At 51.9% G+C, this 13194-nt stretch overlaps 1 protein-coding gene across 1 annotated transcript; it reads left to right on the forward strand.

Annotated features, from left to right (window-relative positions):
* Positions 1-630: 630 nt before the first annotated feature.
* Positions 631-13109, forward strand: LOC138812349 (sprouty-related, EVH1 domain-containing protein 3). The gene is made up of 6 exons (XM_070000328.1): positions 631-655; positions 1667-1847; positions 2896-3064; positions 3155-3231; positions 7588-7731; positions 9226-13109. The coding sequence occupies exons 2-6, from the start codon at positions 1671-1673 to the stop codon at positions 9889-9891; spliced, it is 1233 nt and encodes a 410-aa protein (XP_069856429.1). The 5' UTR covers positions 631-655; positions 1667-1670; the 3' UTR covers positions 9892-13109.
* Positions 13110-13194: the final 85 nt, after the last annotated feature.

The following is a 13194-nucleotide window of genomic DNA, read 5'->3' on the forward strand; positions in this document are numbered from 1 at the left end:
GGCAGGTGCCCAGGGGCGGGCAAGGGGGCGGGGGCTGACAGACCGCCTGCCCCAGCCAGGGGGCGACCAGGACCCCGCTGCACCTTCTGCCCACCCAGGTGACCCGCACACCCCAGCTGGGAAAACAGAAGGTGATGGGGTCCCTAAAGTACTCGGCAGCCATTTGGGGGTACCAGTCTCCATTTAGGGGTGTGTGTGGTGGGGGGTCTTACACTCCCTTTGAAGACTCCCATTCACAAAATTTCATCCTGGCCCCTCTCCATTGAGGGAACTCTGAGGACCACTTCCCCAGGAGGCGGAGGGGGGGGGAACAGATTTATTTGTGGGGAGCGTAGGGCATCCTGGGATCCTGATGCCCCATCCCAGCTAGGCCCTGGGTGGTGGGGAGGGAGGGGAGGAAGCCCCTGCCCTCTTTCAGTGCTTCACCTGTTGTCGGGGGAGGCGGGCGGACAAAGGAAGCAGTGTCACGTGACTGCTCATTCACAAAATCCCATCCCATTGAGAAAAAGGGGGCTGGGGGCGCTGCGGCCGCCCCTTCCTCTCCCAGAGGGCTGGGGAAACCCGGCAGCCTGCAGGTGGGGGAGGGGGCTAGAGCTTGTGGCTGGGTCCCCTAAAGGTTGGGACGTCTGGGTCCCCGGGTTTGGGTAGCAGTGAGGTGAGTGGGGGGGGTGCTGGGCGCTAATCGTGATTACTGGGCGGAGGACTCAGTCCTCCGAGCTGGGGGGCGGGGTAAAATGCTTCTGAAGGATGCTGGGGGGAATATGTGGGGGGGAGAGGAATCAACACCCCCCTCCCCAATCTCGGACACACACCATCTCTCCTTTTTTTTTTTTTTTTTCCTTTGCTTTCTTCGGCCCGGGACCCGAGAAAGCAGCTTTGATTTTTTTTGTGAATGAAAACGCTCGTTGGATCTCTTCAGTTTCTGGCTTCCTCAGCCAGCCTCCATCTCCTCCCCCCCTCTCTCTTTCTCTTTCTCTCTCTCTCTCTCTCTCTCTCTCTCTCTCTCTCTCTCTCTCTCGGCCTCTCTTTCTGGCCATTTCTCTTCCCTGCTTCCCTGCCCATCTCCTGGTTGCTGGGTGACTCAGTGAGCTTTGCATCCGGTCTCATTCATAAATCCGGGAAGGGGTGGGGTGGGGTGGGGGGGAAAGAGAGCCAAGCTTTTCCACCCAGCTTAGTGGCCTGGGTGACAGGGTGCAGGGACAGCGCTGGGGTGGGGGGTTGGGGAACTGGAGCTGTAGTTGACGGGCTCAGGGAAAATACATATGCGCAGGAACCCAGCTGTGTGTGTTGGGGGGGGGATGATGGGTGGGGCTGTGGGTATGTGCTGACTGAGGAGAGAGGGTTGAGGGGATGAGCTGGAGGAGGAGGGGAGGTGGCAAACCTAGACTCTGGGGGCTGAGGGTGAGAAAGATGGGGGAAAGGAGGGTCTGGCCAGGGAAGGTAGCCCTGGGGGAAGAAGGCAGATAGGAGAGAGATGTCAGAGGAAGAAAGAAGCCATGCCAGAAGAAAGGGGGCATGAGGGGGAAATGGTGGGTATTGTGGCTGAGGGTGCTCTGGGCCCGGATGTGAGAGATGAAGATGGAGGGAGGGAGGGAAGGAACACTGAAGGAGGGAGCAGGATTTGAATTCACAGACTGTTGTCCTTGTCTTCTCCCATGTCCTCTAGGTACATGGTGCGGGTCCGAGCCGTGGTCATGGCCCGAGATGACTCCAGTGGGGGCTGGCTTCCTGTGGGGGGCGGGGGCCTCAGCCAGGTGAGCGTATGTCGGGTCCGAGGGGCCAGGCCCGAGGGGGGGGCCCGCCAGGGGCACTACGTCATCCACGGGGAGCGCCTCCGGGACCAGAAAGTGAGCCACCCTGGGGCGTGAGGGTGGGGGTGTGATCTTTGGGGGAGGCTGGAACGGGGCTGGGGGTCTAGAGGGCAGGTCAGATGGTCTTCTCATCCGAGACTCAAACTGGGATGGAGGGGGTGGAATTTGGTAAAGAATCCTGTCCTAAAGATAAAAGTTAGGCCTTGGGGAGGGGTCTATTGGGGGTGCTAAGCAGGTCTGGGCCACTGCCTCTTCTTGCCATTCTGTCACAAAAGCCTCCTTAGTGATTTGCCCTGCTCCCTTCCTGCTCCCCCTTCCATCCCAGTTGGTCCTACTTGGGCCCTGCTCACACCTGACTCAGGCCATTTCCCTGCTCAGCTCTGAAGCCTTCCTGGGCTTCCTCTTCAAAATCATCACTTCCCCCACACCCCCCCCCCCCCCGCATCCACCAAGTTGGCCCCTGTGTGCCCCAAAGCCTGATGGAAGGCATTTGATTTGGGGGGAGGGCGGTCCTTCTTAGAAGTGTCTAATATCAGTTGCCAATTTTCTGTGTGGTTTCAGCAGGGGTAAACTGGCTTTCTTTTGGACACCAATCTGAAGAGATGAGATAGAAGTTTCAGCTGGGGATGTAGTAGGAAACTTTGAATTGTTTGACAAGACTTGGGGGAGGTAGTGTTTAAGAGTAGGAGTCACTAGGGAGAAGATGAGAGGGGACAAGGATGTGGACCAGCATTGAGGGGGGATTGTGGAAATACAATAAGAGCAGTCAGGAAATGTTTGAGGCCAGAAGTGTGGAGAGTATTCTGCCTGCTGGGTTATCTAGAAGGAGCAGGCATTCAATAAGATTTGGAGTTTCTTACTAGGGCATCAGAAAAGGCTCAAAGGAGAAGAGGAAAAAGTAGAGGATGATCAGAGATCCATTTCATAAAATTAGGGTGCCGTATTGGGTGACAAGGAGGGCTCAGGGGTACATGTGGAAGATGAAGTTGGTGGGGGGTCCTGTAGAATGCAGAAAAGGTTAGCATTAGGGAAAGTCATGGCTGGGGAAGGGGATGTCTGAGTTGTTTCCCTTCCTGCCTCTCAGATCACCTTAGAGTGTACCCTAAGGCCAGGCTTGGTTTATAACAAAGTGAACCCCATCTTTCACCACTGGAGCCTGGGTGACTGCAAGTTTGGCCTGACGTTTCAGAGTCCTGCAGAGGCTGATGAGTTCCAGAAGAGTCTGCTGTCTGCTCTGGCTGCCCTCAGCCGAGGTGAGCCACGTGGGTGGAAGGCACTGGGGATGGAGAAGGCAGGAGAAGCTGGGCCTGGGGATTCACTCTCTGCTTCTCTCCCTACCCCAGGTTCACTCACTCCTTCCTCATCTTCATCCTCCTCTTCCCCTTCCCAGGACACCGCAGAGACTCCCTGCCCTCTCACGGTGAGTCTTCTGTCTTCTGCTTCCTTTGTTGAGAGTTTTCTTTCTGGTCTACAAATTCCTGGGAGCCTACAGTAGAGCAGGCATCAGGCCACCCACTGGGGACACGGGATCCAATCTGGTCAGTTCAATCTCACTTACTCTAGTTTTTCTGTTCTATTGAGAATCACAGAATTGTTAAAGGTATTTAAGAAGTACCTTCTGTATACCAGGCTGTGTTTTAGATACTGGGGGCACATCGATAATCAAGTTTCTTTCCTCTTGAAGCTACCTTCTAGTCTAGTGGGAAAAGGCAATTTAAAAATAAGATGAAGGGGTTGGAAGCGTGGCTCAGTTAGCAGAGCACTAGCCATTGAGCAAAGTATCAGGTACTACATTTAATAAATAAATAAAAGGAGAAAATGAAAAGACTAACCATAAATAGGGCTGGGGGCAGAGCTGAAGTGGGTAAGTTCTTGCCAAGCAAGTACAAAGGATTGGGGGGGAAATGTAAATGATGGGCAAAGGAACAGCAATTCCATGTTCTAGTTCCTCAGGCTACATACTTTTTGTTGTTGTTGTTGTAGTTGTTCATGGGGCTTGAACTCTGGGCCTGATGTTGTCCCTCAGCTCTTCAGCTCAAGGTGGTCTTGAGCCACAGCACCACTTCCAGTTTTCTAGTGGTTTATTGGAGATAAGAGTCTCACAGACTTTTCTTGCCCAGGCTGGCTTTGATCCATGGTCCTCAGATCTCACACTCCTGAGTAGCTAGGATGACAGGCGTGAGCCACCGGTGTCCGGCTCTGTCCCCAGCAGATGGACAATCTCATTCCTGCCTCCCCTGCTCACCTCTAAGTTCAGCTCCCGTCTTCCCCCACAAACAGGAGAGGGGACCCTATTGTCCCTTGTGTCCCTTGTTCCCTTCTCCTACTCAGATCCTTCCCCAGGTTCCTTGTTACCCAAGGGAAAGGACAAAATCTTTCCAGTGGTCCCAAGCTCCTACACGATCTGGCCCTGCGTTATTTTGCTCATACTCACATTGCTGTAGCTGTTGCACTATCCTCACTCTCATTCCAACAGTGCAGGCACATTCCTGTCACAGGACCTTTGTACTGGCTATACCTTCTAGAACATTCTTTTGTATGTGGCTTACCCTCTCCTTTCATGACTTTATACAATTATCTCCTCAGTAAGTACCTCCCTGAGAAACCTATTCAAAATCGCAATGACACAATGCTCCATAGGTCTAATTTTTTCCCTTCATCTTCCTTATTTACTGTCTGAAAACACAGGTTTCTTAGGTATCAAAAGTTTAATATATGTGTGTATGGGTTTTGGTTTTTTTTTTTGTTGTTGTTGGTCATGGGGCTTGAACTCTGGGCCTGGGCACTGTCCTTGAACTCTTCAGCTCAAAGCTAAGGCTCTACTTCTTGAGCCACAGCACCACTTCCGGTTTTCTGGGGGTAAATTGGCGATAAGAGTCTCATGGACTTTCCTGCCTGGCTGGCTTTGAACTGTGATCCTCAGATCTCAGCCTCCTGAGTAGCTAGGATTACAGGTATGAGCTACTCGCTCCCAGCATGTGTGTATGTTAATGCCACAGTGAAACTCCGTTGTGCAATTCACTGCACAAAGAAAAAGAAATGAAAAGAAAGGAAAGGCCACATTGTAGTGGCGCACACCTGCAATCCTAGCTACTCAAGAGGATTGTGGCTTGAAATAAATCCAAGACTCCATCTCTAAAACAACCAGTAAAAAAGCTGAGCTGGAGCTGTGGTTGCCCAAAGTGCAAGCAAGCCAGGCAGAAAGGCCTGAGTTCAAATCTTGGTACCAGCTATCTATCTGTCTGTCTGTCTGTCTGTCTGTCTGTCTATGTGAGTTGACTCCTGTGATGGAATGCCAGCTCCAGTAGGGCCAGGATCGTTCTCTGATTCCTTGCTGTGTTTCCAATACCTAAAACAGTGCCTGGCACCTAAGTATTCAGTAAATGTGTTGAATAAATTAATGGAATGAATGAACGCATAGAATGTTGTGTGCATTTTGGCACTTGCTCGGAACAATGTGAATTGCCAAGAACACCTAGAGGAACAGAATGGGTTCCCTGAGACAGAAAGGGGGCCAGCCTCAGAGTAAGGGAGGATGAGATGTGGGCATAGACAGTTCCTGTCTGTGGAGTTTTTGCTCCATGCTCTGGCTGTAACCTGCACAGTGATCTTTGTGTCTGGTATGCTGTGGTGCTCAATGAATGTGTATGTATGCTAAAAAGGGTCAAATGAATGAGGCAGAAATGATGCTCAAGTAACAGAAATTAATGGAGGGTCTGAAAAGTGTTACTTCAAGTTAGGAATCAGGGACTCATGCCTATAATCCTACCTAGTCAAGTGGCTGAGATCCAAAGAGGATTGAGGTTGGAAACCAACTGGGGCAATGTCTTTGAAATTTCATCTCCCAAAAAGCAAAAAGCAAAAAGCAGGCCTGGAGGCATGGCTCAACTGGTAGAGTACCGGTGGAGCAAGCTAGCCAAATTAGTTGAACCAGGCCCTGAGCTCAAATCCTGGTAACTGGGGGAGGAAAAAAAAAAAAGATTAAAGTCCTAGTAAAGAACAGGGCTTAGTATGGGTAGAAGAAAAATACTCCAGGTGAAAGGAACTGCCCCATGGAGGTGTGCCAATAGAAATGACACAGGAACTTGGCTGGCTGGCCAGGGGAGAGGGCTTCAGCAAAGAGACATGATTTTTTTTGGGTAGTGGGTCAGTTGTGGGGCCTGAACTCGGTCTGGGTGCTGTCCCTGAGCAAGGCTAGCACTCTACCACTTGAGCCACAGCACTTCTTCTGGCTTTTTGTTTTGTTTTGTTTTGTTTTGTCAGTCGTGGGGTTTGAACTCTGGGTTTAGGCGCTGTCCCTGTGCTCTTCAGCTCAAGGCAAGTGCTCTACCACTTGAGCCACAGTGCCAATTCTGGTTTTCTAGTGGTTTATTGGAGATAAGAGTCTCACAGACTTTCCTGCCGGGGCTGGCTTTGAACCTCAATCCTCAGATCTCAGCCTCTTGGGTAGCTAGGATTACAGGTGCCTGGCCACTTCCAGCTTTTTCTGCTTATGTGGTGCTGATGAATCGAACCCAAAGCCTCATGTGTACAAGGCAAGCACTCTGCCACTGAGCCACTTTCCCAGCCCCAAGAGAAATGATTTGATGTTGTATATGTTGGTGAGCTAAGCAAGATAGGACTTTAACAATAGTACCATAACAGTACTGGGTATGATGATATATACCTGTATGTATCATTATTTTTTTTGGTCCGTAGGGGTGCTAGAACTCAGGGCTGAGCACTGTCCCTGGGCTTCTTTGCTCAAGACTAGCGCTCTACCACTTTTAGTCACAGTGCCACTTCTAGTTTTCTGGTGGTTAATTAGAGATAAGGACCTCACGGACTTTCCTGCCTGGGCTGGCTTTGAACTATGATCCTCAGATCTCAGCCTCCTGAGTAGTTACGATTACAGGTATGAGCCACTAGCAGCCAGCAGCTTCTGTTTTGTTTTGTTTTTTTTTAATTTAGGTGGTTAATTAGAGGTAAGAGTCCTACAGACTTTCCTGCACAGGTTGGCTTTGAAGCTGGATCCTTAGATCTCAGCTTCCTGGATAGCTAGGATTACAGGCCTGAGCCACCAGTGTCTCGCTGATGTATACCTGAAATCCCAGCACTTGGTAAACTGAAGCAGGAGAATCTGGAATTCAAGGCCAGCCTGAGCTACAAGGCAAGTCCCTATCTCAACAAACAGGACTATGGCCAGGCACCGGTGGTTCACACCTTTAATCCTAGCTACTCAGGAGGCTGAGATCTGAGGACTGGGGTGCAAAGGAAGCCCAAGTAGTAAAGTTCTTGAGACTGTCATCTCCAACTAAGAAAAAACAAGCTGGAGGAGGCTCAAGTGGTAGAATACTAGCCTTGAGCACAAAAGCTCAAGGACAGAGTCCAGGCCCTGAGTCCAATCCCCAGGATTGGCACCAAAAACAAAACAATTCAACAACAACAAAAACCACCCTCAAACTATGAAAGGAACTCCATGATAGAGTGCTGCCTAGCATGTGCAAAGGTCCTGGTTTCCATCCCCTGCCTTTCCTGTACTTCAGCATATGTTATACCCTAGACAATGGGCCCTAACCACAGACTTGTTTACCAGTAAGTACTATAATTGGCCCTGTTTGATGGAAGAAGAAACTGAAGCTCAGAGATGAGCTCAATTACTAGAGGGCCTGAGCTTGAACTCACATTTACTTGGTCCCAGCGCTCTCACTCTCAGTGGGGGGGGGGGGGGATCTACTTAAGGGTATGAGCTGGGAAGGGTGGTTCTCCCCTAGCTGAGGCCCTTGATCTCTCCCAGTCCCACATAGACAGCGACTCCTCCTCCAGTCACAGTCGCCAGGAGACACCTCCCGCCTCCGCAGCCGCCCCCATCATCACCGTGGAGTCAGCTTCTACTTTCGGGCCGGCCATGTCCCCCCAGCACTGCCGTTCCTCTGCTCAGGTGTGACCCCCCATCCCTCAGCCCCTCAGCCATCCTTTGGGTGAAATGGGAACAGGTGCTAGGGGTCTCTAAGGGGGGCTGGAGCTGAGGCCCTGAGGGCTGGCCGGCCTGACTACTGGAGTGGGTGTGGGGAGGGGGAAGGCGGTAGAGGTAGAGACAGGCCTGGGTCTCTCCCAAGGCTGGGTGCTTCCTGGAGATTTGATGGAGAGTTCTAAATCCTAGAGGGGCATTGGGGACAATGTGGACAAGTTTTGTAGTGTATTAGAAAATGCTGGTATTAGCCAGGTGTCAGTGGCTCATGCCTATAATCTCAGCTACTTAAGAGGCTGAGATCTGAAGACCCTGTTGGAAGTCAGCATGGACAGGAAAGTCCATGAGACTCTTATATCCAATTAACCAGCAAAAAGCTGGAAATGGAGCTATGGCTCCAGTGGTAGAGCTCCAGCCTTGAGCAAAAAAGCTCAGGAACAGTGCCCAAACCCTCAGTGTAAGCCTTAGGAACAAAACAGCAGCAAAAAAGAGACGGCTGGTACTCACAGAAGGTTTAGGGTTGCAAAGGTGGGAAGGCTTGGTACCCAAGGAATCCAGGGGGCAGGAATCCATCGTGAAAGGCAGAGTGGTTGGGAGATGTGACTCCTGGATCTTGAGAGTGACAAGTCTCCTGCCTCTAGGAAAGGAGGGACCCACGGGACCCCACACAGGAGCAGGCGAGGGTCTTGAAAGTCTTAAGTCCCAAACTCAGGAAGTATTTGAGGAGTCAGGTTCCTTGGGTGACCTAGGCCTATAGCTGCATCTTGTTTTTTTTGTGTTTTCTTTTTTCTTTTTTTGGTGCCAATCCCGGGGCTTGAACTCAGGGCCTGCATGTTGCCTCTGAGCTTCTGTGCTCAGGCTAGAGATCTGTTACATGAGCCACAGCTCCGGTTTTGAGCTGTTTGCTGGTTAATTGCAGATAAGAATCTCATCGATGGGCTGGGAATGTGGCTTAGTGGCCGAGTGCTTGCCTAGCCTGCATGAAGCCCTGGGTTTGCTTCCTCAGTACCACATAAACAAAAAGCTGGAAGTGGAGGCTGGGGAGGTGGCTCAGTGGCAGAGCGCTTGCCTTGCATGCCTGAGGCCCTGGGTTCAATTCCTCAGCACCACATAAGCAAAAAGAAAAATGCAGGAAGTGGCACTGTGGCTCATGTGGTAGAGCGCTAGCCTTGAGCTGAAGAGTTGAGGGAAAGCGTCCACGTCCTGAGTTCAAGCCCCAGGTCCATCAGTTAAAAAAAAAAAAAAAAGAAGAAGAACCTCATGGACTTTCCTAACCAGGTTAGTTTTGAATCATGGTCCTCAGATCTCAGTCTCTTGAGTAGCTGGGATTACAGGCGTGAGCCACCAGCCTCCAGCTGGATCTTGGAATTCATGGATCTTTTGAGATAGGGATGGATCGCGGTGGGAATGGACTGCGAGTCACAGATCTGGCTAATGTGATCTCCTTGTCCCTTGGTCCCGCAGAGCTATCCTCCGCTTCTACCTTTCACAGGGATCCCGGAGCCCTCAGAACCTGTGGCTGGGGCAGGGGGTCCGGGCTGGGGTGGCCGTGGCTATGAGGATTACCGACGCTCGGGGCCACCTGCGCCCCTCACCTTGTCCACCTGCGTCGTGCGCTTCGCCAAGACTGGCACATTGAGGGGCGCATCTCCAGGTCCCCCAGTGTCACTACCTGCTCCTCTCACCGAGGCTGTACCCCCAGCACCCCCGGCTCGCCCACCCCCAGGTCCCGGACCCACTCCTGTGCCAGCCAAGGCCTCCCCAGAGGCGGAGGAGGCTGCGCGCTGTGTCCATTGCCGTGCGCTCTTCCGTCGGCGTGCAGACGGTCGTGGTGGCCGCTGCGCAGAGGCCCCGGACCCGGGTCGCCTGCTGGTGCGTCGTCTCAGCTGCCTCTGGTGCGCCGAGAGCTTGCTCTACCACTGCCTGTCGGACGCCGAAGGTGACTTCTCGGACCCCTGTGCCTGCGAGCCGGGCCACCCGCGCCCTGCTGCGCGCTGGGCCGCGCTGGCCGCGCTGTCCCTGGCCGTGCCCTGCCTCTGCTGCTATGCGCCCCTGCGCGCCTGCCACTGGGTCGCCTCCCGGTGTGGCTGTGCCGGCTGCGGGGGACGCCACGAGGAGGCTGCGCGGTGAGGAAGTGACCGTCTTGGTGTGGGGTCCTGCAGCCGGATGGAGGACCTCCCTCCAAAACAACAACAAATGGAGGGTTCAGGACTCTGGACATTCTCTCTCTCTCTCTCTCTCTCTCTCTCTCTCTCTCTCTCTCTCTCTGCTCTTGCTCTTTCACACACTCTCTCTCGTTCTCTCTCTCAAATCTAAATCTCTCAAAACCTTTGGGCACATCCCAGAATTTGGAGCTTTGAGTTTGGATTGACCTAGAATCTGGAACCCCAAACCTAGGATTTAGAAACTGAGAAACACCCCCCCACCCTCACCCCAGCATCACTAGGAGGTCTGTCAAAACCACTGAGGCATCCTGAATTCTGCATTCTCCATTTCTTCTTGTCCATTGAGGGACCTCCTGACATCTCCCAAATTGTATCCCAGAGGGCCTTGCAGGGCACACAGAACCCCTAAAAGATGCAGGGACCATAAACCCTGAATCCTCGTCTGTCTGACTAACCATAGGCCTTGGTTACACCTGGCACCATGAACCCTCAGATTACAGCCCCAGAGTTAGTCAGGTGTTGCCAATAACAAATTACTCCCAGATCTTGAGATGAGAGGGTCTAGAATCACCCCTAAAATGATCCCTGAATATTCTGAGACCTAGTGTACCTCTATCTGAGATGCCCCTCAGGACCCATGAGATACCAAACCCCTCCTGGGTTTGGTGCTATGGGCTGGAATGCCTAGATTCTGGCCCCAAGTCTACCCAACTTCTGAATGCCTATTGACCTGGTCATCAGTTTGGGACAGCAAGGTTTTAGAAGTCTGGATAACTCCAGATACTGAAGTATTTTCTGATCAAAATGACCTTAGAGGGCCAGCCCAGGGCTTGGTAAATTCCATGTGTCAGGGACTGAGATGCTCTGGGAGCCAAGAGTACACCTGTATAGACCCACCAGTGTTCTTGGTTCTTATGTATGGACTAGAGGTGCCCGTTACCCCAGGTATATGACTGGGGGGTGGGTGGGCACTGCCTCCTTAGAGCCCCAAATCCTGGTCTCAAGTCCTCCACAATCCTCTTCTAGTTCCCCATTTGGATGTAGATTTTGAGATCCCAAATGCCCTGGAATCTTTGGCCACCTCTTGTTGTCAGTTCCTCAGTCACCTAAAGGCCAAGTTGGGAGTCTAGCTCCAGAAAGCTGGAGTGGCAATGGCCACTCAGACCTCTGATCCCTCAGTGACTCCAAGGTGCTTTAAGAGCACTGGATCCAAGATTCCAAGGTGCCATTGACACCCCTAGATGCAGGGCTCAAGAACTATAATATTGGGATTGTTACTGATACAGGACCTTGTTCTCCATCCCAGAGACCTACAGATCTGAGCTGCCCCAGGACCCTAATATTCTCTCAGATTCCAGATTCTTTTGGATTTAAATGCTACTAATCTGATGAAGCCTGGAAATGCCTCTGCTGGATCCTGCTGCAAATCCTCAGAAACGATAGCCCCTAGTATTCTACCATTCCATAGATCCATGAAACTCCAAGGTCTCAGGCCCTAGAATTTTTGTCCCCAGGACCCTAGCCCAAGCCCCCAGCAGCCTTAGAATTACTCTTTATAGCCCCCCCCCTTTTTTTATGGTCTGAGACTGGGACTTGAACTCAGTACCTGACACTTTCTCTCATTTGGCTAGTGCTCTACCAACTGAGCCACACCTCCAATCCCATCCAACCCCCCCTCTACCCTAATGTAGATTACAGGAGTTCCCCACTCCCACCTCTTATGGCCTGGCTTTGCTACAGAGGATTATGCAAGCTGTTTGTTAAACAAAGGCACACAATGAAGACAATGACCACAGGACTTTAGTGTCACCTGGTGGCCAATCCAGGCAATCAGACAAGGCCTGCCTTAAAAAAAAATTTTTTTTTATTATTATAAAGATGATGTACAGAGAGGGGTTACAGTTATATAAGTCAGGTAAAGAGTACATTTCTTTTTGGACAATGTCACCTTTTCCTTTGCTCCCTCCCAGTTTTTCCCTCCTGTCCCCACCATTAGCTGTATAGTCCATTTTGTCCTGCCCTTTTCTGATTGGCACAAAAGCAATTTCACTCTGTGGGAACCCCTATTCCCCAGCCTTGAAGATCCCCCTAAAGTCCAACCCTGAGCACTAACCCTGGCCCAAGTCCACCTACCCCTCCTCTTCTGTGTCAGAGTTAGAATGCTTCAAAGGCTTTATGATACTGCTCTCTAGGCTTCATCCAGGGAGAATGCCATACTCTCTGTCCTGAGTGGGACCAGATGGCTGGCGCACCTAAGATCTGTCCAGAATGGGAGATAGCAAGGTCTTGTAGCAAGAATGTCTCAAAAAATATATATATTTTTAAATGGCTTTGGACCTGCCTCTGGCCCCAAGCATCTAGCAATGTGCACTTACTACCCCTTTCTTCATTACCACACTCTGATGGCCTTGTGTGTGTGTGTGCGTGTGTGAGGGGTCCTTCAAGGCATAGCTTGTTCTGTCACTTTAAATTATTAACTATTTATTGCATCCGGAACCTGTGAGATTCAGCTCTCCCAAACCAGACCCTGGGATGGGTGAGAGAAAAAGAAGGGAGGGTGTTCCTCCCGTCCCTACTCTGCCCAGCTCTCATTACTGTCACCCCACCAGAGCTGAGGGCAGAGGGGCTGGGGGCGGCTTGGGTCCCCATCCCCCTCTCTGTGCCTCGGTCTCCCCCCCTTCTGTGGTGGGCTGGGGGGAAGCTCCATTCTTAAAACCTACCTCGTTTGGGGGAGGGGGGTGGGATGGGAGACCAGAGTGCTGTACAGTGCTGTGAGATCTTTGGATAAAGTGGTGCCCCCCCCACCCCCAGAAGGTTCTTTCCGGGGCCTCCACCTCCCAGCCCCACCTCTCCCAGATCTAGCCCTCTTGCTCCCTGCTGATACCCACCTCTTGATCCATGATTGCCCTTCATCACTCCCCCCCCCTAAATCAGGGGTGCTTGGAGGGTTGACCCTGGGAGCCAGGAAGACCTCAGACCCTGGAACCCCCAGGTCAGATTTCCCAGCTGCTTGCCCCTCAGATGGGTTGCTTGGCCCGTAGATTTGGGGGAGGCACCCCAACACTTATCTTCCTGGTCTTGATTCCAAGCCAGTCTTGGGACTTCAATTATCGTTAGCACCATGGCAGGCTGAAGTGGTAGGAGGATGGGGGCCGAAGGCCCAGCCTTGTCATGGGGGAGGGGGGCTTGAGATCTGCTCCAAGAAATGTCTATGATAAAGATTTGGCTTGTGTTCTTTATTTGTGTGGATGCGCCCTTGTCCACTCCC

Source organism: Dipodomys merriami, unplaced genomic scaffold, assembly GCF_024711535.1.
Source record: "Dipodomys merriami isolate MVZ:Mamm:240054 unplaced genomic scaffold, mDipMer1.0.p SCAF_106, whole genome shotgun sequence".
In the NCBI taxonomy this organism is placed as follows: domain Eukaryota; kingdom Metazoa; phylum Chordata; class Mammalia; order Rodentia; family Heteromyidae; genus Dipodomys; species Dipodomys merriami.

Bases quoted from the DNA above. Each gene is read 5' to 3' on its own strand.
- LOC138812349 (XM_070000328.1), top strand. From the start codon at position 1,671: ATGGTGCGGGTCCGAGCCGTGGTCATGGCCCGAGATGACTCCAGTGGG. The intron at 1,848-2,895 runs GTGAGCCACCCT...CCTGCCTCTCAG, and splicing joins AGCGCCTCCGGGACCAGAAA to ATCACCTTAGAGTGTACCCT. The intron at 3,065-3,154 runs GTGAGCCACGTG...TCCCTACCCCAG, and splicing joins TCTGGCTGCCCTCAGCCGAG to GTTCACTCACTCCTTCCTCA.